Source organism: Lichenostomus cassidix, chromosome 26 (assembly GCF_008360975.1).
Source record: "Lichenostomus cassidix isolate B80296 chromosome 26, HeHo_3.0, whole genome shotgun sequence".
Classification (NCBI taxonomy): Eukaryota; Metazoa; Chordata; class Aves; order Passeriformes; family Meliphagidae; genus Lichenostomus; species Lichenostomus cassidix.
Genome location: NC_139506.1, coordinates 3,148,447 through 3,168,942, shown reverse-complemented (window position 1 = coordinate 3,168,942; position 20,496 = coordinate 3,148,447). Strand labels below are relative to the sequence as shown.

The window sequence follows — 20,496 nt, the reverse complement described above, 5'->3', positions numbered from 1 at the left end:
TGACACCGCGGGTCGGTGTCCATCCCCACGGTGACATTCCCTCTGTGTGTGTGTCCATCACCCCTCCCCGGCACTCCGGGTTGGTGTCCATTCCCGCTCCGGTGACAGCCCGGGTGTGCGTCCATTCCGCTGGCAGTGACACCGCGGGTCAGTGTCCGTGTCTGCTCCCCCCGCCGGTGACACCGCGGCCACCCCGGGTCCGTTAGCCACCACTGTCACCGGCTGCCGAGCGACACCTGGCGGCGGGCAGCAGCCATTGCGCCACTCAGCCCCCGCAGGTGCTGCCACCAAGCCCACCATCGGTCCCCAGCGAGTGACAACCCAGGTGACACCGCAGGGCTGCAGGACACGAGACCCGCCCACAGGGGCTGTGTCCCGTCCAGACGGACACGGGCTGGCACAGCTGAACCTTCCATCTGCACAACAGCTCTGTCCCAGCCCTGCCCTCCTGCATCACTAGGAATCGGCATCACCCTGGGCAGATGGGAAACAGCACTGCATTCCTCCAGGACTCACCTCCACACCCCCTAAACTTGGAGAGTTCCTTCACCAGAACCTGTTTTTAGTCACTCCCAAAGTGCTGTTCCAGATGCCGAAGATCTGAGTCACCCGTGCTTCACGAGCTCTGTTTGTGCACTTCAGTGAGACACAGGCATGAACCCAGCGGCATTTTCACCTCTTTTATTATACACAAAACATGAGCACGAAGTTCTACTGCGGGGGCTGACCACGGCCACGACCAAATCCACCTCTCTGCAACAGCAAAGGGAGAGAGTTAGAAGTCACCGTGTCAAGTGACAGCAAGAAGAACAAAGAACATCATCAAAGCTCTTTCCTCAACTTGGTGTTTCTTTGGTAACAGTCTAACACTGGCACAGGTCAGCCAGCTGAGTACCACCAATATCAATCGACTCCCAGCCAGCTCTGTGGATCATCCCTAAAACTCTTTTATGCATTAAGTATAAAATCATGGCTCTCCAGAGAGCTCAGCTTGCTCTCAAACCTGTCACTGGTCTCTGTCCCACCACATCCTTTCCCCACAGTGAGTGAGCTGTGTGTGAGGGGTGACAATTTCCAACCTCTCTGACACCCTCAGGGTCCCACAGGTAGGACCTTCCAGCTTCCCCCATCAAAACCTCAACAAAAGAAGCAAAGCTCAAATGCAAATACTCACGAACTGGAATTCGGTGGCTGCTCCAGCACCAGCCTCAGCCTTCTTGTCAGCACCAGCTGCAGAGAGAGGAGCAGTCAGTGCCCACAGAACCCCCTGCCCAGCACAGCATGTCTGCCTGGCAGCAAAGTTTTAACCATCACACAGAACTAAAACTGGGGCTGAACACAGCAAAGTGAAACAGCTGTAACTGAGCACGTTTGAGAGTTACTGAACCAACCCCAGAGAAAATCCCAGAGTCTGGCCAGACAGAAGTCCAGCAAACCTCCCATCCACCCACACATACAGACTCTATGATAAGAGTTTCATCTCTTCCTTTTCTCCTTGAGAGGAGCCCAATCACTGGGACAGGTGTCCCCACGAGGCCAGGGGGGCAGAGGAGGGACACTCACGTGGCACGGCGCTGCGGCGGTATGTGTCCCGGTCAGCCTCACCCCGCGTGAGCCGCGCTGGGCGCTCACCCTCCAGACCTGCAACACACAGCAGAGCCTCAAACCCTGCTCAGCCAGGGCACAAACAGCTCCTTCCTGCACCCCAAGGAGAAGAACAGCAGCAGGTCTGGCAGCAGTGCCACACCTGGGTAGCTCAGGGAGAACTAACCTAAGGAAAACAGTGATTTAATAAGGGAAACATCACTTTAAGGGTGAAATCTGCTCAAGTGCCCCAGCTTGTGACTGGATGGAAGTTAAATAGTGTGAGAAATGGATTTACAGCATCATCTCAACAGTTTTCTGGCCATCAAACTACTGTTGAACATTAATGTTGGTAGGAACCCCAGGAACACTAGGAATCTGCCATGTCCAACATGCCTGTCCACAGCCAAGTCACAAACTGCAGGACAGAATTCTGACCCCAACCTGAAACAGCCACACTGTCAATACCCCAAATCCCCCACAGAACAGGTTCATGACACTAAGAGCAGATTATCTGTGGAACCTCAGGTTAATACCAGACAGAATTCCTGCAGGAACACCCAGCTGTGGTGGGACCACCACCTCTCAGGGATTGGGACATGTCCCTGGAGCCCACGACACCCCAGCGTCCTGCATGTCCACAGGCCTGACACCACAGGCACTTGTTTGGCCATACAAAACTCAGTTCTTGTAATAATTCATTTATTACACCACCTCTGTGGCTGCCAGGCTGCTTCTGTCACAGGGAAACAGAGCACCAGTACAACACTGGGACACCACACACAGCTCCACCTGCACAAATCCCAGCCAGGAACTGCCACCCCTCCCTCCCTCCCTCCCTCTCATCAGGGATGCAGCTCCTTTAGCTCACTGGATAAAGACAGCAGCTAAAGAACAAATCTTGGAACATCCAAAGCTACTCAGAGATCAAAGAAAGCATCGCCTCCCCAGTTTCTCTGCAATTCCTTCCTTTGAAGCAGGTGATGCTCCCGTTTTGTTTGGCTCAGACACAAATTGCACGAGCTGAGGGTGAACTCCCAGCACCCCCTGGCCCCAGATGTGGCTCAGAAGCAAAAAGCACAATCATGTGAGCCCACAGAGCCAAAGCACATCTGGCTGCACCCCCAGAGCCACCTGCACTCAGGGGTGTGAAAACCAAGGGAAAATCAGAGCTGCCAAGTCCAGCAGAATCACAGAACAGCTGGAGTTTTAAGGGACTGCGTCTGGAAATCACCCAGTGCAACCCCCTCCCAAGGCAGGGTCACTGGAGCAGGTGACACAGGAACATGTCCAGGTGGGTTTGGAATATGCTCAGAGAGGAAGATTCCACACCCTCCCTGGACAGCTGTTCCAGTGCTGTGCCCCATCATGCAAAGTTCTTCCCCATGTCAAGCTGGAACTTGCTGTGTTTCAGTTCCTGGCCACTGCCCCTTGTCCTGTCATTGGGCACCACTGAACAGAGTCTGGCACCATCCTCTGACACCTCATGGAGACAGATATCTGAATGTCTCTTCCAGACTAACCAGGCCCAGCTCCCTGAGTCTCTCCTCATCACAGAGATACTCCAGACCCCTCAGCATTTTTGTGGGCTCCACTGCTCCTCCACCACGAGTTTGCTGTCAATCTTTAACAATGAGCTCTGTCCAGCAGCACACTCAGGATCCCTGGTGAGTGTGGACACCCAACCTGGCCATGGGTGAGCCCCAGGTGACACTGGACAACACCTTCACCACATCCTAGTCTCAGCAGACCTGCTCCCAGCAATCCCAGTCCCTGAGGCAGGCCAGTCCCCACTCAGAGCACCTCCCTGTGACCCCCAACTCTCCCCACCCCTCCCAGGGGACACCAATCCAACGCCATGTACAAAAGCAACAACCCCCAACCACATCTTCTTGCTCTGATCACCATTCCACACCCAACCCCCCCAGCCACACAGAGCTGGCAGTGTCCTGGCAGCCCAGCAGCCCTGTGCCCACCCTGCCTCACCTTTGGGCCGGGGTCTGCCGGTCTCGGGGCGGCTGCGGCGCAGCGTGGCAGGGACAATCTCGGGGGGCAGGTGCAGGTAATCCCGCAGGTACTGGATGCCCTCGTTGGTCAGGTACCAGTAGAAGTGTCTCCAGGCAAACTGCTCCTTCACGTACCCTCGGGACTTGAGGGACTGCAGGGAGAGCTCCCAGTTACTCCCAGTTACAGGTGAGGCTTTTCCAGCTCCTCCAGCAGGGCAGTGGGGAATGGGGATGTGGGATAATGGGGGCAATCCCCACGCACAGGACACAACTGCAACACTCCCGTGTGTCCCCCCAGCCCGCACCTGCAGCCCCTGACCCCCCACACCTGCATGGCTTTCATGACGTGGAGGTTGGGCACGTTCTTGTCCACGAGCTCGGGGTGTTTGGGCATGTGCACATCCTTCTTGGCCACCATCACCCCCTCCTTGAACAGCAGCTCATAGATGGCGATTCGGTTCTTCTTGGGCATCAACATCTGCAGAAGGCACAGGAAACAGGGCTGGGTGACATTCGGGTACCGACACCCACACCGGGGACAGCGATCCCCGCTGGGTGACCCCAGTGCCGCCCGAGCTGCCCCGGCACGCTCTGCCCACCGGGCCGCCCCTTCCCGCTGCTTCCCGGCAGGGAACACCGAGCAGTCCCAGCTTTTACTCCTTCAGTCATCCCCCACAGCACGGACAGCACCGTCCGGTGTCGGTGACAGCGGGACACGGGGCACAGGGGGGCAGGGCCGCGGCTCCAGGGACACCGCGGGTGCTGCCGTTAACTACCCCTGAACTCGGGAGCCTCTCGCCCCTCCGGGAGCTGGAGCCGAGCCGGCAGCGCCCCGGGAGCGCGGGCAGCGCGCCGAGCACGGGAACTCGGCTACCAGCGGCGCTGCCGGGCCCGGGGCGCGGGGCTCTCGGTGCTCGGGCATGACTGAACCCCCGCGGGTCTCGGGCCACCCCCGCAGCAGCGCCCGGGGCGGAAGGCCGCGGTGCCAGCGCTGGACCTCCGGTACCACCCCGCGGCCCGGCGCCCCCAGTCCCTCCCTCCCCGCACAGCCGGGCCTGGAGCCCCGATGGCGGAGATGCCCCGCGGAGGGCCCAGGCCCCAGGATGGCTGCGATGCGGAGCCGATGGCCCGAGCGCGGCCTCACCGTGGCGGCGGCGGCAGGGCCCGACCGGAAAGGGCTGCGCGTGCGCCGAACCGCCGCTTCCGCCGCCCTGCAAGGCCCCCGGCGGCCGAGGGTGGCCGCGGCGCCGCCTGAGCGGAGCGCAGGCCCCCTGCCGGCTGGGAACGGGCAGTCCGCCGCGCTGCCTGATGGGGTCACAGGCGGCTCCCCGTGTCACCCCAGCCCTGTCACCTCAGCCCTGTCACCCCAGCCGTGTCACCCCCAGCTCCCCGCCGTGCCCTGCGGAGCGGAGCTGTACAGCCCTGCCGGGGAGCCGCGGGCAAAGGGCTCGGGAGGCACCGAAGTGCTCTGCTCCCCAAAACCTGCCGGGAGCCGGGATTGCCCTGACCCCCGGCTGTGTGTCACCCCTCATGGGGGCTCTCGTTCCGGGGGGCCGCGGTGTGCCCGGCATGGGGGACTGGCGCTGTGTCCCCTTGGTCACATCCCGTGTCCCCTTGGTCACACCCCGAGTCCCCACCAGCTCGGAGCTCTCCCGCCCCGTTTGGGGGTTCGAACCCCCGGGAGCCACAAGAGCGAGGGTCGGTGCAGCAGGGGACACCTAAACACCCCAAGCATTCGGCACATGACACCCCTGAGCATCGCCGGGTGGCACAGCAGAGGGAACGGGGAGGCACGGCCACCCCCGCCGCCCCGGGGCTCCCGGCTTATTGCCATCCTCCCGGCGGTCGCGTTGTCACCTTGCGCGGCCGAGGAGCCGCCGCGGCGGGCCGGGGATTGGTCGGCTAAAAATGCCGCCCTAATCTCCGAGCTGATCTTTACCCCCTCCCTCCGCCCCATCTGCCGCCACCTGCCCGCGATGCGCAGCGCCGGCCCCGGGAGAGGCTCCGCCGCTGTCCCCGCGGCCCCGAGGTACGGCCGGCGGGGCGGGAGCTGCCCGGGGGGCGGCGGGAGCGGAGGGATGTTCCTGGGGGGCAGAGGGGATGCCGGGGCTCGGAGCGATGTGACAGCGCTGTCACCCCGCGTCCCCTGCGGTGTTTGAACCGGATCTGCGCCCTGCGCTGGGAAACGAACCCGCGCCCGACCCGGTTTAAGTGATTTTCAACTTGTGCCGGACTGTGCCGAGGGGGCTGCAGGGGGCGAGGGGTGCGCCGCATTGCTGGAGCTGCCTGGAGCCATCCTGGGGCTTTGCTACCGTGTCATCCCCGCTGTTCTTCCTCTCGGGGGGAGCACGGATGGAGCTGGGGGAAAGCTCTCCGAGGGTGACCCCCCAGGATGCTGCGACAATTGCGGCATTCCTCGGGAGAGACGCACGTGCCGGCTCGTCCCGCGGAGCGGGAGCTGTCCCTGCCTGCCACAGTACCGTGCTAACCACGGGCACTGTCCCTGTCCGTGCTCCTGTCCCTGTCCCTGTCCCTGTCCCTGTCCCTGTCCCTGCCCCTGTCCCTATCCCTGTCCCTGTCCCTGCTGCATCTCCTCCTCACAGCTCCTGCACCTCCTGCCTTGGAAATGGCAAAGCAAGTGCTTTGCTAAACGGATTAGAGCTTTCCCGGCAGCCTCCCCGGCTGCTCCCGCATCCCTCGGCCCCCGCGTCGCCTTCCCCGAGCAAACCCCAGCCCTAAGCCAAACGTCCAGCTCGAGCCCGTGGCCGCAGCACGGCAGAGATCAGTCGCTGCGTCTCCCAGCGCGCCTGACCCCGAAACCCTGGCTGCAGCCCTGAGGGACCTTCCTTCCCATCTCCTGGGGTTTTGTGCTCCCTTTGCAGGAGCGCAGAGAAAATAGGGGAATTCACCAGGCAGCGGTGCTGGAGGTGCTGCCCTGCCCCGGGGTCTGCACTGATCTGTGCCACGCTGGCCCCTTTCCCTCCTCTCCCTCCTCTCCCTCCTCTCCCTCCTCTCCCTCCTCTCCTTCCTCTCCCTCCTCTCCCTCCTCTCCCAGGGTGTGCGGCCGCCGGAGGGGCTGCGGCAGGACAGGAGCGGGATTTAACCGTGAAAGGATTGAGGGAAGAGAGCCCAGGCACTGGCAGGGACCGACAGTGACGTGCACAGGGCAGGGCGAGAAGGGAAGGGACATCAGCACAGCGTGTCACAACCAACCGGGGCCACATCCCGAGCCCAAAGCCTGGGCTCGGCTCCGTGTGGGATCCCCCTCGCTGGGAATGCAGTGTCCCCAGCCGTGCTGGTCCCCGCCAGGGCGGGATGGCACGGGGATGGAGCCAGCTCCTCCAGCACAGCCCCTGGCACGGCTCTGCCCAGGGACAGACTTTGTCCCGGGGATGACAACCTGGCCGGGGTTTGTGCAACACCTTGAAGGTAAACCTGGACCTGCTGAGCTCCTGCGGGTGATCCTGGAGGAGGAGAGGCTGCATCCAGCCGGCAGCTTCCAGGAGTGGCCAAACCAGTGTCCGGCTGCCCCCGGCGTGGCACAGCATGGGGGGCAGCGAGCCCCAGCATCACCACAGCATCAGCGTGGCCGTGGGTGATGTGTACGGGCTCCTCAGGCAGCTGCCTGCAGCCAGCTCCACGCTGCTTCCCAGGAAAAATGGAGCCTTTATGTCCCGGCCCCAGCCCCTTCCCCGGAAGGGCTCGGAGGATGCCCCGGCCGGTCACAGGCAGACAAGAAGGGGATTGTTTCGGTGGGATTTGGGTTTCTGGGAGCACCTGCCCCGCGCGGGGCCCTCCACAATGGCTGCCTGTCTGCCGCAGAGCCGCCAATTATCCTCCGCGGCTAATTAGAGATGCAAAGTAGCGCTTGCATTCTCCCAGCTCCCCGGAGGGCTCCTGGGACCGGCAGCACATCCGCAGCAGGGACGCCGCGCAGGCATGGGGCGAGCACGGGGCACTGGCCCCATGGGCCCTGCGAGCCTCAGCTCTGCCCTGGCATCCGGTGGGAAGGGACAGCGGAGACCAGGAATGCCCTCGGGATGACCGGGATGCCTCTCTGTCCCCATCCCCACCAGCCTTCCCTGGATTGCCCGTGGGCCAGGAGCTCTGTCATTGCCCCCAGAACCAGCTGAGACCCCTAACTGGGGGCTCTGCCGGGATTTGGGAAAGACAATTTCCATGCTCTGCTGGGGAGGCAGACGGGAGCTGGCTGTGCTCGAAACCCCCCTGTTCGTGCGAGGGCTGGCACTCCTGCCTGGCTGATGGGCAGGCGGCTGATCCCTGGTGGCATCTCTTCATTCCTGCCCCCTCCAGCTCCAGCAGCCGCGGGATCACGGTGTGGGCTCATGCGCTCCGACTTCTCCGTTTGTGCTCACGGAGCTGTAATTCCAGAGTGGCAAGTGGCCCGATAAATCAGGGCTTATTTCCTGCCAATACCGTCTGCTGCTTCCCACAAGGAAACTCATTTACAGGAGGAGAAGTGACTTACCACCGAAAACAGTAAACGGTGGGATGGTGAGAGCTGGGGAAAAGTTTGTCGTGACCGAGTTTTTGGTGAAGGAACCAAGGAGGCAGAGCTCCCACCTGCTCCCTGCGTGGAAAAGCCAAGCTGCAGGGAAGGAGACCTGAGCTGGTGCCACCTGCACAGGCCACAAAGCTGGTGGCAACGGCTCTTTGCACTGGGGAATTCCCCCAAGTCACTCAAGTCCCCCCATCACCATCCTGGAGAGTGTTTGTCACCTAGTGTTTAATGCGAAGGACATTGTCCCCTCTGCAGCACGGATGCTGTCAGGGCAGATGGTGCCTGCAGTGACCCTGTGCTGAGAACTGCCAACTCACTGCATGGAAGGACCATGAGCAGTTCTTCAGCACCCTGAAAGGCCAACAGGCAAAGATCCCCTGCTCCTGGAGGAACCACCCACTCGTGTTTGGGACTGGGGACATTAAATGGCTGGGGTCTCACCCCTGCTGCAGCCAGGCGTGAAGCATTCCGGGTGCCATTTGTCTGGCCATTAGGTGGGATGGCTCGGGTGGCAAGGAGCTGGAAGGAGCCGGAAGGCAGGCGGGCTGGAGAGCCCCACCGAGCTTCATTAGGCAGTCGAAGGCGCTTGTTAGGGGAAAGCTGAGCCGGCGTCGGAGGCCGGCAGAGCCCCCCGGGACCGGGTCGCATTCTCTGGGCAACCCGATCCCGGCGGCAGCGGCCCCGGCAGCCTCATTACTGCAGCTTCTGCAGCGGCTTCGGTTACTCGCCTGGACGCTCTCATCTCCTGCTGGCTTTTAATTTCCCTGACATCCCCCGCTCGCGGGGGGATGCAGGCGCAGTGTCGGGGAGCCTGTCATCACCCCCACCCGCATCCTCCCCGCTCCCCGACGGCTTCCAGCCCCCTCTGCCCCCGGGACTCCCAGCCTGTGACAAGCCCCGGTGACCCCGGGCATGAGCCCCGGGGCTTGGGAGGAGGCAGATGGGCAGATGGCAGTGAGGGGGAGCTGCCCTGCTCCCCTCCAAGAAGCCTTGGGGGCTGCAGCCCCCTCGCCCCCTTCCCCAGCCCTGCCGGGGGGAAAACACTGTTCCTGATTCTCTCGCCAGCCTGTTCCCAGCTGGCACATTTGGCAAGGAGGCGGCACCGGCTGCCTCTCCGAAGGCGTTTTGGGGTGTTTGTTCCTGCAAAAGCTGTGGCTCAGCCCCAAAACCCCCCTGCAACCGCGGGGGTGACAGAGAGGCCGGGGCAGCAGCGGAGGGAGTGCGTGACTCTGTTCCCTCCCGTGGAGGAGGTACAACGACCCCCGGGGCAGCAGGACCAGGACCCCCAGGGGAGGTCCCCAAAGAGCCACCCCGCAACGTGGCCCGGGGAAACCAGCCCGGTTTGGCCCTAACGGAGCCCGGCAGCGCCGCGGGGCCGGACCCCGTCATCGCCCTGCCGTGGCGTCCGCCGCCCCCCTCGGGTTGTGCCCCGGGCCGCAGCGCCCCGCAGTGGGGTGGCCCCGATGGGTGCCCCGGGCGAGGGTCCGGGGCCGGCGGGCTCTGCGGGGGTGGCGGCAGTGCGACACCTCGGGGTGGGCGCGGGCACAGGGATAGGGGGGGTCCGTTCCCCCCCTCTGCCCCCCCCGGATGATTTTCGCAGCAGCGGCTCCATCCCGGTTGCCATGGCAACGGGCGGCTCGGGCAGGCGCGTGCCCGCGGCCGTGCGCGCCGCCGCTGCCCGGCGGGAGCGGAGCGAGCGGAGCGGAGCGAGCGGAGCCCCGGCCCCGGCCTCGGGCCCCCCGGCCCCCCCGGCCCCCGGCCCCCGCCAGGTGAGCGCAGCCCCCGCGGGGACAGCAGGGTCCCCTGCGGCGACGAGGTGCGAGACTCCCGGTACCTTGCGGGGATGGGGTGCGGGATGCCGGGGTCCCTTGCCGGGCTGGGGTGCGGGATTGCCGGGTCCCTTGCGGGGATGGGGGGATGGCGGGGGGCATGCTGTGCAAGGATCGGGCAGTACGGCGTGGCTTTGCACCCCCCGGCAGGACACGGTGTCCCTTATAAGCTAGGGATCCCTTCTGCAAGCCAGGGAGGTTGAGGGGGAACATGACCTTCACCCCTTCCGTGTGTCCAGTGGGGTGCTGGGGAAAGGGACACCCCTTCTGCAATGCTGCCGCACTCCCGGGCTTGTGCCTCAGTTTCCCCATCTGCAAATAACGGGGGGAACTTGTGCCGTCCCTGTCATTGCTGTCCCCCTGCCCAAATGGACACCTAGCCCCATCCCTGAATCCCCTCCTTTCAGCACTGTCACCCCAGCTTTTCCCTTGCTGTCCCCCCATCTCCCCACTTTCCCATCCCCTCTGCCTCCAAGTCTCCTTCCCCACCACAGACAGCTGAAATTCCACTGTCCCTCCACCTCTCCCGCTCCCAGCAGCCCCATTTGCCTTCTGTCACCACCAGCTCCGGGTCCATCCCACCGAGGCTCCGGGGACGGGACCCCCGTGCCAGCGCGTGACGCTCCGCTTCCCCCCTCCCCTGATGCGGAAGCGGGGGGGATGGCACCGCCGTATCCTCCACCATTCCTGTTTGCCACTTCTGGGTTTAATTGCAAACCTCATCTTTGGATTTCTGCCTAAACCCGGCTCCCGGGACCGCACAAATCCCCGCTCGGTGTCCGAGCAGCCTTGTTTACCGCGGCGAGCCGAGGCAGCAGGATGAGACAGAGCTGCAGAGCTGGGCGGGCAGTGGAACCCCCAGCTAGGGTGAGCCCCCTCTCCCTTCCCCAGGCCTGAGCGCATGCAGGGGGTTGGCAATCCTGCTGCTGCTGCCCCTCCCGGGATCCCCATCCACATTCCCCATCCGCATTCCCGGCACATCCGCTGTCCCTGAGCAGGGCTGCAGGCTCCCCTGGAGAGACACTTGCGTTATCTGCAAATACCAACCAAGCTTCCAGAAATTTTTGCACGAGGCTCCTAAAATCCCTAGAAGATTAATGGGTGCCCTGAGCAGGGTGGTTTTGGGAGCGCGGGGGGAAGGGGAAGGTCTCTGCAGAGCCCACATGAGCTGTGAAGCTGATCTCTGCCAGGGCTTGGAGCAAATGCGTCTCCCCTGGCTACTGCAACCTGGCAGCACCTGGCCCCCGGCAGCTTCCCGTCTGTGCACAGGACACGAGGCTCCTGGTGCTGCTCCTGGATCACTGAACCTCCTCTCTGGTTTTGGGGACGTTCAGGGTCCAGTGGGTGCTCAGTCCTCAGATCTCCCCATCAATGCAGATGACCCCGATGGAAACAAGGAGGTTTCCATAGGCACATTCTGCCCAGGATTCATGGGAAAAGTGGTTCCCAGAAGTTTCCCACCGTCACCTCTGTGCCCCCTCCAGGGTGCAGCCACCTCATGCACTGCTCGAACACCAGCTCCCAGGCAGCCCCATGGTGCTCCATTATCCAAAATCCCACCAAGGATCACCCACCATTCTGGATTTGGCTGTTTGCCCAAGGGCTCCAGCCCTGCTCATGTTGCAGCCAAAGGGGTTTTGCCAGGGAATGCAGGAGGGACCCTGGCATGAGCCTGCTCCCATGGAGACAGTGCCCAGGAAAGGCCCAGGCTCACCTCCCACCTGGCCTTGGGCTCAGGTTGATGATGAGGGGGCAGGACGGGTGTTGAGACTGCTCATCCCTGAGCCCTGGGCTGTGCTGGTGAGGAGCTGCCAGCGTGAATCAGCAGCACCCACTTAACCATTTCCTCACAGAGTCCACATGGGCTCTGGAAGAGGCCACACTTCAGCCAAGCCACAGCCAAACCCCTCCACAGCCCCTGGCTCCCTGAGCTCATCACCAGCCCCAGGAGCATTCCCCATGGAATACAGGGACCAGGCCTGGGGTGGGAATCCCACAGCCACTTGGCTGGGTCACAGCTGAGCAGCAAACCAGGCACAGCTCCTGCAGCTGAAAAGCTTCTTGCGACGCTCATCGGCATCATGGGTTTTCCCTGAGACCTGCCATGGTGCCTTGGTCACTTCATCCCCCAAATGTGGCCTTCTCATCCCCCATGGGTGGCCACCTCACCCCCTGTGTGTGGCCACCTCACCCCCTGTGTGTGGCCATAGCAGGAGCAGCACATGGCCACTTGTACCCATGGTGGATGCAGCACAGCAGCCCCAGAACGTGGTGGGAGATGCTGCTGCCAGGCTCCTCTGGGCTTCCTTGCCTGTATCCAAGGCCATTTGTCTTGGCCATGAGTGGTTGTCATGTGGCCACAGCAGTGCATCAGGGTGGCATTGCTGCACCCCGAAATGGACCCCCAAGCAGCTCTGTGCTGAGATAAGGGAGAGCAAATGACCTTTCCTGTGGCCAAAGCCTGAGGCCCAGCCCACTTGCTTGGATTCCCACAGAGCAGTGCAGCTCCCAGTTGGGGTTCCCCCTGCTCTGGATGCTCTCAGCAATAGTCACTCACCCACTGCCCTCCCAGCAATGGGGCTCACACTGCCATGAACCTGCTGCCTGGGGACAGGCATGGGGACACCATCCCTCTCTGTGCTCTGCTCCTCTCCTTGCAGCACGTCTGCCACCATCGTGCTTTGGCCAGGGGCTCTTTGCAGCCGACGAACCTCCACCAGAGGCTCTGCAGCCCCTCCTGCCCCTGGTCCCCACCGGGCTCAGCCAATGTGCCCAGAGGCAGGAGTGTGACATCCCCGTCACCTCCTTCTTGGCTGCAGGAGAGATGCTGGGGCAACAAACGCACCTGGAGAGAGCAACCTGGGGACAGGGGACAGCAGGACTGGACTGCCCCACCTCCCTGGGGACAGGGCTCTGCCAGTCAGGACTCTGCCATGGGGGTGCAGGCAGCTGCCCGTGCCCTGCCCGCGGTGTCAGCAGCACCAGCCTCTGCATTGCAGCAGCCTCCTGCCTGCGCAGGGCCACGGCCACAGCCCGGCCCCCACAGAGGGCAGAGACCCCCCTGCAGCAGCGGGGCAGCGGGAGCTGCCTGGAGGGTGAGGAGAGTTGTGTCAGTGCTCAGGCTGACAGCAGAGACACGCAGGGGGAGCTTCTGCAGGAGCAGCCCAAGGGCACGTGGAGCAGGAGCTGGGACAAACTCCGCCGTCACTTGATGCCGAACGCTCTGCGGCTTCTCCCTGGCAGCTCCGCGGAAGCGAGGGGCCCAAGCGGAGCCCCCCAGGCCGAGGGTACCCTAGCGGCAGCGCGGGGCCGGGGCTGGCAGCTCTCCACGCCGCGGCTCGGCCGCCGGCTCTGCGGGCGCCAGGCGTCACCGCCAGCAGCCCTGATGCGAGCTGATGGGCTGCGCTGGCAGGGCCGGGGGCTGGCGGGGGCTGGCAGGGCTTTGGCACATGTGGCACAGGCGGCCGAGGCGGCCTGGCGTGGCGGGGCACACGCACGTGCGCGGGCGGGCGAGGATGGTCGCGCGTGGGGTGCGTGGCAGGAGAGTGGCAACGAGGCGGCAGCGTTAGCTGGGAAGTGATGCAGAGCCAAAAATAACCCCCGGGCTGCGGCTCGGACCAGGTAGTGGCTCGGAGAGGGAGCTGCGGCAGCCACGTCCGCAGCGCCCCGTGGCATCGGTGGCTCGCTGGGGGCAGCTGGGGCTGGCACTGTGCCCCCGGCTCCTGGGTACACCCAGCCGTGGGTGTGCTGTGCTCCCTCCCTGCAGCCCGGGGCACAGCGGGGCTGTCGCCCTGAGGGTGCCCTTGCCATGCCAGCGCAGCCTCTGCAGCAAAACCCGGAGCCCCTGGCGCTGGGCACTGCACTGTGCCCGCGGCTTTCAGGGGAATGACACACGCAGCACCTGCAGGGTCCCTTGAGGGCTGTGCCACCACGTGCTCTGCCAGCGCTGCAGGTCACCGGGGCAGCCTGCGGGTGCTCGGGTGGGGAGGGTGGCAGTGCTGTGGTGCCAGACAGGAGTGGTGGTGGCACTGTGGATGCCAAGGACAGTGGCTGTGCTGTGGGTGCCAGGCAGGAGTAGTGTTGGTGCCATGGGTGCCAGGCAGTGACGGTGATGGTGCCTTGGGTGCCAGGCAGGGAGAGTGGCAGTGCTGTGGGTGCCAGGCAGTTGTGGTGGCAGTGCCATGGATGCCAGGCAGGACAGTGATGGTGCTGTGGGTGCCAGGCAGGGAGAGTGGGTGGTGTCATGGGTGCCAGGCAGGACAGTGGCAGTGCTGTGGGTGCCAGGCAGTGGTGGTGGTATTTCCATGGATGCCAGGCAGGACAGTGGCAGTACTGTGGGTGCCAGGCAGGACTGTGGCAGTGCCGTGGGTGCCAGGCAGTGACAGTGACTGTGCCATAGGTTCCAGGCAGGAGTGGTGATGGTGCCATGGGTGCCAGGCAGGGAGAGTGGGTGGTGCTGTGGGTGCCAGGCAGGACAGTGGCAGGGCCGTGGGTGCCAGGCAGTGGCGGAGGCAGGGCCGTGGGTGCCAGGCAGGCGCGGGCGCCGTGTGCTGCCGGCTGCGGGGGGACGCTGCTGTCCCCCATCCATCTGCGTCTCGGCGGCTGAGCGAGGGACAGTCACGCGTTTATTTTTAACCGTCTGGGGAGGGCGGAGGGGATTGGTGCCTCCCTGGTTATATCACTAAATCCCTGCCAGGCCCTGTTAGTTCCAGCACAGCGAGCCCTGCTCCGCGCTCCAGTAACTGTTTCAGGTCCCCCGTCCTCCTGGGGCTGTGCCCTGCCCTGGCCCGGGGCTACCTCCGGGCCAGCTGTGCACACAGCTGGAGAGCGTGGGCACTCACCAGTGGACCCCACAGGACCCTGTGCCCACAGCCCTGCCCTCCCACCCATCACGGGGAGGCACAGGCAGTCAGCTCTCCCTTGGCCCATTCCACCTCCCCAAGGAAGGGATGATGTGTGAGGATCACAGCCCTTTTGGAGACAGGGCAGGAGGAAATCTGAGCTGTTCATGGCCACTTTGTCCCCATCCTGGTGGCAGAAGCTGTGCAGAACCAGCCAGTTCTTTCCTGTCCAAGCACTGTTCAAATCCAGGTCAGGATGGGCACGATGAGATGCTCACAGCCACCACAGTCCCCTCTCCGTCCCCACGTGATGCCACCCCCAGCCACCAGCCCCTGGCAGCTCTTGGGAAAGCGGCAAAGGGTTAAGCCATGCAGCGGGGCCACGTGACGCTCCGGGGATGCCGTTTTTCTGAAGATCAGGACGGATTAGGGTGGAATATCAGGACGAGAATTTCTTGGGCGGCGCATCCCCTGACCCTGCCATGGCCCCTCGCCCAGCGGCTCCCTGTGCTGAGCCAGGCCCTGTGATCACCCACTGTGCTGCTTCCCACGATTCCCTCCAGCACCACTGGCTCCGGGGCTGTTTGGATGGGTGGTGGGCACTGAGGAGTCTGTGGCTCCAGAGCTGGAGTGGGCACTGTCCCCATGCCTGTCCCCTGCACGCAGCTGCTTGTCCCACACAGCTGTTGGCAGGCAGCATGGGGGTCCCCTGCTCCCACCCATGAGTCCCCTCTCTTTTCCCCTCAGTGCATGAGGCTGGTGTTCACCCAGGAAACCCCCAGCGCCTGCTCTGACGCCCGAGGCAGCGCCGGGAGCCATGTCGGGTTCCTACGACGATTCGGCATCGGCTGCCGAGGAAACAACCGACAGCTTCTGGGAGGTGAGTCCTGACCATCCTCTCCTCCCACAGACACCACCGCCGCTGTCACTGCACCCCAGAGTGTCCCCTGGGCTGGGGGCTGCCCTCCTATCCCTGTCTAAGAGTGTCCCTGACATGGTGGCTCTGTGTCTGAGCTGGCTCTGCTGGAGGTCTCAGCCTCTGAGGGGCACAGAGTGACAGAGAGGACTGGAAGGAGCTGTCTTTGAGCAGCCCCAAACCCAAGCTCCATCCCTGCACCCCCAAATTGCCTGGTGCTTTCCCCATAGCCACCCCAGGCCAGCTGGGGCTGGAGCCAGGCAGGATGGTCACATCCCCCACAGCTGCCTGTCCCCATCCCCATCCCAGGTGGGGAACTACAAGCGCACGGTGAAGAGGATCGACGATGGCCACCGGCTCTGCAATGACCTCATGAACTGTGTGCACGAGAGGGCCAAGATCGAGAAGTCCTACGCCCAGCAGCTCACCGACTGGTCCAAGCGGTGGAGGCAGCTCATCGAGAAAGGTACCGTGCCTTACCTGCTGTGGGGACCTGCCCAGGACACACCTGGGTGGCACTGTCACAGCTTCACCTGGCAGAAATGGAGGGGCAAGGGCAGTGCAGTGACCCCCAGCTGTCCCCTCGGTCCCCAGGTCCCCAGTATGGCAGCCTGGAGAAGGCGTGGGCCGCGATCATGACAGAGGCAGACAAGGTGAGCGAGCTGCACCAGGAGGTGAAGAACAGCCTCCTGAATGATGACTTCGAGAAGGTCAAGAACTGGCAGAAGGATGCCTACCACAAGCAGATCATGGGGGGCTTCAAGGAGGCCAAGGAGGCTGAGGATGGCTTCCGGAAAGCCCAGAAGCCCTGGGCCAAGAAGCTCAAGGAGGTGAGAGAAGCACAGCGTGTCTTGGGGCATCTCTGCATCCCCAGGTCTGGCTCTGTGTGCCCAGTCCAGGCTGGGAGAGACACACAGCACCTCCCCACAAGCAGAGGGGTGGGCAGGGGGCTGTGACTGCCACTCTGATGTCTCCTCCCTGTCCTCCCCACAGGTGGAGACAGCCAAGAAAGCTTATCACCTGGCGTGCAAGGAGGAGAAGCTGGCCATGACCCGGGAAGCCAACAGCAAGGCAGATCAGTCCAACACCCCTGAGCAGCAGAAGAAGCTCCAGGACAAAGTGGAAAAGTGCAAGCAAGATGTGCAAAAGGTGTGAGCCACTGCCTGGCAGTGGGTAGGGGAAACTTGTGGAAGTAGTTACCACATCCCTTTCCCCACCATCCATTCCAATTTTCCCATCCCTGCGCTCCTTTAAATGGAGGACTTGCAGGCAGTGCTGAGGCGACTGCAAGCTGGGCAGGGATTTACTCCATTTACTGGGCTGATTCCACCCACTGAGGGTTTGGCTCAATTTGGGCTCCCCAAATTCTGGTGACCCCCAAAACCAGACCTGTCAGCACCCAGAAACAGCCTCTGAGGTGCTCGAGGTACAACCAGGGTCCCTCCTGCGTTTTTGCAGACTCAGGAGAAGTACGAGAAGGTGCTGGACGAGCTGAACAAGTGCACCCCGCAGTACATCGAGAGCATGGAGCAGGTCTTCGAGCAGTGCCAGCAGTTTGAGGAGAAGAGGCTCAACTTCCTCAAGGAAATGCTCCTGGACATCAAGAGGCACCTGAACCTGGCCGAGAGCAGCAGGTAGGGACCGGGAATTTTGGCCAACAAATTGGTCACCAAGAGGTACCAGAGTGGCAGGATGTTCTATGGGCACCTGGCGCCCCCTAGTGCCTCGGAGGACGCACAACCTGGGCCTCAGGTGACAGCCTGGCCGTGTCCCTGTCCCCCACTGTCCCCAGGGGTCCACCCCGACCCACAGCCTCCAATCACACCTCTCCCTGCAGCTATGCCAACGTGTACCGGGAGCTGGAGCAGACCATCCGCCTGTCGGACGCGCAGGAGGATCTCCGGTGGTTCCGCAGCACCAGTGGCCCCGGGATGCCCATGAACTGGCCCCAGTTTGAGGTGAGGCTGGGCTGGCCAGCTGGGGGCTGGCAGCCCTGTGGGGCAGCCGGCCGCTCAGGGGCCGCTGGCTCTGTGCTTGCAGGAGTGGAACCCGGACCTGACGCACACGATAACGCGGAAGGAGAAGCAGAAGAAGGGCGAGGGGGTGGCCCTGACCAACGCCAGCAGCGCGGGCGACACGGGGGCTCAGGCGGGCGAGCGCGGGAGGTGAGGGGCGGCACAGAGGGGAGGTGCCGCCAGAGGCACAGCCTTTGCCTGTGCGAGCATTTGGGGATGCTGGCTGTCCTCAGTGACAGCCACCCCTCGCTCTCCTCCCCCTCCCAGCGTGAGCAGCCACGACCGCGGGCAGACCTACAGCGCTGAGTGGTCTGATGATGAGGGCAGCAACTCCTTCAACACCAGCGAGGCCAACGGTGGCACCAACCCCTTCGACGAGGAGTCGGCGGGGAAGGGCGTGAGGGTGCGGGCTCTGTACGACTACGACGGGCAGGAGCAGGATGAGCTCAGCTTCAAAGCAGGTATGGTCACTTGGTGATGCCAGGTCAGGCAGGGCTCGTCTGCTGGAGCTGGGGGTGTGAAATCCCCCAAATAATTTCTGAGTTGGCTCAGCCCTTCAAAAAGTTGAGCTGCCAGAAAGGGGAAGGCAGAAGCTGAGCCTGAATGCAGAAGAGGCTGAGCTCATGAGGTCCCATGGGTCACCCCTTGCCTTTCTATCCTACAAACCAAAGTGCTCAGAGTCAGTCCTGCAAACCCCCAGCAGCTCCATCCCGGGGAGAAACAGGGGGTGGGAGAATTTCCAGCACCTGCAATGAGCTCTTGCCTTCCACCTTGCTCTCCAGGTGATGAACTAACCAAACTCGGCGAGGAAGACGAGCAGGGCTGGTGCAAAGGGCGCTTGGACAACGGGCAGCTGGGGCTGTACCCCGCCAACTATGTGGAGGCAATCTAAGTCTTGTGGTGTGCTCCTCGTCACCGTCAGCAGATAAATCCACCCTCCGTTGTCTCCATCTCTCCACCAGCCAACCAGCCATTCTGCCGTCTGGTCCTTCACTCCTCACTCTTAGAGATTCAGACATATTTTCCGACCAAGCTTTTATTTTTTTAAGAGTTGTCTCCGAAGAGTATTTTGCATAGTCGCTTTCTTCTAAGATAACGTGAAGCGAAAGATGACGTTGTCCGTTCGTCTACGTTAGTTGAATTTTTTTTTTTTTTCTGAGCGAAAAGCCGATACCTCAAGATCTTAAAGCCCAACCAGTGAGAGCTCCTGATTGGTTGGTTTTTAAAGATACTGAAATCATGAGCCGCCTTCTGATTGGCTGGAACTGTTCCAAAACGCACGGCGCCGAAGTTCCTGGGACCAACCAAATTCATCCCAGAAAACCGAGAGGGATTGGAGTCTGACTCCGTTGGTTTTATTTTTTTTTTTGGTGTTTCCATGTTCTGCCCAGTTCATCCTCCCAACCCGAGGACGGGGACGAATGCCCCCTGCAGCCCCGCGGCCAGCCTTGAGATGCCCAGGTGAGGTGGGACCACGGAGCTTGATGGCATCTCCTCAGCTTCCTCCTCCTCCCGGCTGGGCTGTAGCACACCTGGAGCAGGTAGAGGCTCCCTAGCCGATGCCCAGCTTGTGCTGCAGGGAGCAGCATCGCCCTTCGTGTGGGCAGCTATCCAACGCACACCAGATCGGGGTGAGATGGCCCTAAAGTCCAGCGCTGTCCGGAGAAGCACCCACCACAGCCCAGTGCTGCTGGAAGCACCTTGACACCCAGCCTGGCACAGCAAGGACTGCCTTGGGCACTGCGGGGGACAGTCCCCATCTGCCCCTTCCTGAGCAGAGGCAGGAGCAGAGCAGGGATGGGGGATGAGCACCGTCCAGCCCTGCAGGGTGCCGGCAGGAGCTGCAGCCGGAGGAGGAGGAGGAGGAGGATGAGGAGGAGACCTCAGGATACCCAACCCAGGCAGAGCATCTGCCTGGCGAAGACAGCCAAGAACAAGCCACACCAAGGCAGGGGAATGGCCGCAGGCTTTGCCCTTTGCTTGTCCCCAAGGAGCTCTACCCCTCCTCCCCTGGGCTCTGCCCTGTCCCCGCAGCTCCCGCGGCTGCTGCCACCCAGCACGGCCACCCCTCTCCCCCTGCCTCGGGTGCGTTTGCCCTCCCGAGCTCTTCCCTACAGCTCATCTCTCATTTCTTTCCATACCATCACCCTTAGCAGCATCAATGCCATCGGCTTCCCGCACGCTCCTCCTGCTCCTCTCCTGCCCCCTCCGTTGGTTCGTGAATTTTTTGGCCCCAGGGATCCAGTGTTCTCGTGGATGCAGGGGAGGCACCGTGTGCTGGGCACGGTGGGCAGGAGCCGCCCGGCCCCTGCCAGGTACCGGAAAAAAACCCACAAAGTCAGAAAAGACCCAACCAACCACCTGTCTCAGCAATGCACCCCGGTTTTTGTACATTGATTGTGTAATTTAAGAAGTATATATATAATATATATATCTCTCGTGATTGTATTTCCGTGGATACAACAACAAAAAGCAGCAAGAGAAAATAACCGAGCTCTGTCAGCGTCCTTGGCTCTGGGGTTTCCTTTGCTGTGCATCTGTCTCACCCCTGGGGGGGAGCTGAGGGGGTTCTGGAGCCCCAGGTAGCAACAGCCCCACCCCAAGGGTTTGGGGTGCAGTGGGATGGGGGGTCAGATGCATTGCTGGGGGACAAGGTGGGTGCGGGAGGAGGGAACAGCCACTGCCTTTGGGGACTCCTGTGCCACTGCTAGACAAAGCTTTGGGAAGCCCATGGGGAGGGCTTGAGATGACACAGGTTTTGGGGCCATTCCCAGCACCAGCCC

The 20,496-nt window shown here is 62.6% G+C and overlaps 2 protein-coding genes across 2 annotated transcripts; one reads left to right on the top strand and one right to left on the bottom strand.

The window, feature by feature from the left end:
- Positions 1 to 665: 665 nt before the first annotated feature.
- Positions 666 to 4,886, bottom strand: RPS10 (ribosomal protein S10). Its single transcript, XM_085082814.1, has 6 exons — positions 4,735 to 4,886; positions 3,919 to 4,068; positions 3,571 to 3,742; positions 1,564 to 1,641; positions 1,175 to 1,230; positions 666 to 753 (listed from the first exon to the last, which is right to left on the bottom strand). Exons 2-6 carry the CDS (start codon positions 4,066 to 4,068, stop codon positions 712 to 714), a joined length of 498 nt encoding a protein of 165 aa, XP_084938940.1. The 5' UTR covers positions 4,735 to 4,886; the 3' UTR covers positions 666 to 711.
- Positions 4,887 to 5,462: 576 nt separating this feature from the next.
- PACSIN1 (protein kinase C and casein kinase substrate in neurons 1) lies at positions 5,463 to 20,202 on the top strand. The gene is made up of 10 exons (XM_085082811.1): positions 5,463 to 5,619; positions 15,530 to 15,662; positions 16,008 to 16,164; positions 16,293 to 16,528; positions 16,692 to 16,847; positions 17,157 to 17,332; positions 17,536 to 17,656; positions 17,739 to 17,863; positions 17,981 to 18,174; positions 18,496 to 20,202. The coding sequence occupies exons 2-10, from the start codon at positions 15,600 to 15,602 to the stop codon at positions 18,603 to 18,605; spliced, it is 1,338 nt and encodes a 445-aa protein (XP_084938937.1). The 5' UTR covers positions 5,463 to 5,619; positions 15,530 to 15,599; the 3' UTR covers positions 18,606 to 20,202.
- The last annotated feature ends 294 nt before the right edge of the window (positions 20,203 to 20,496 follow it).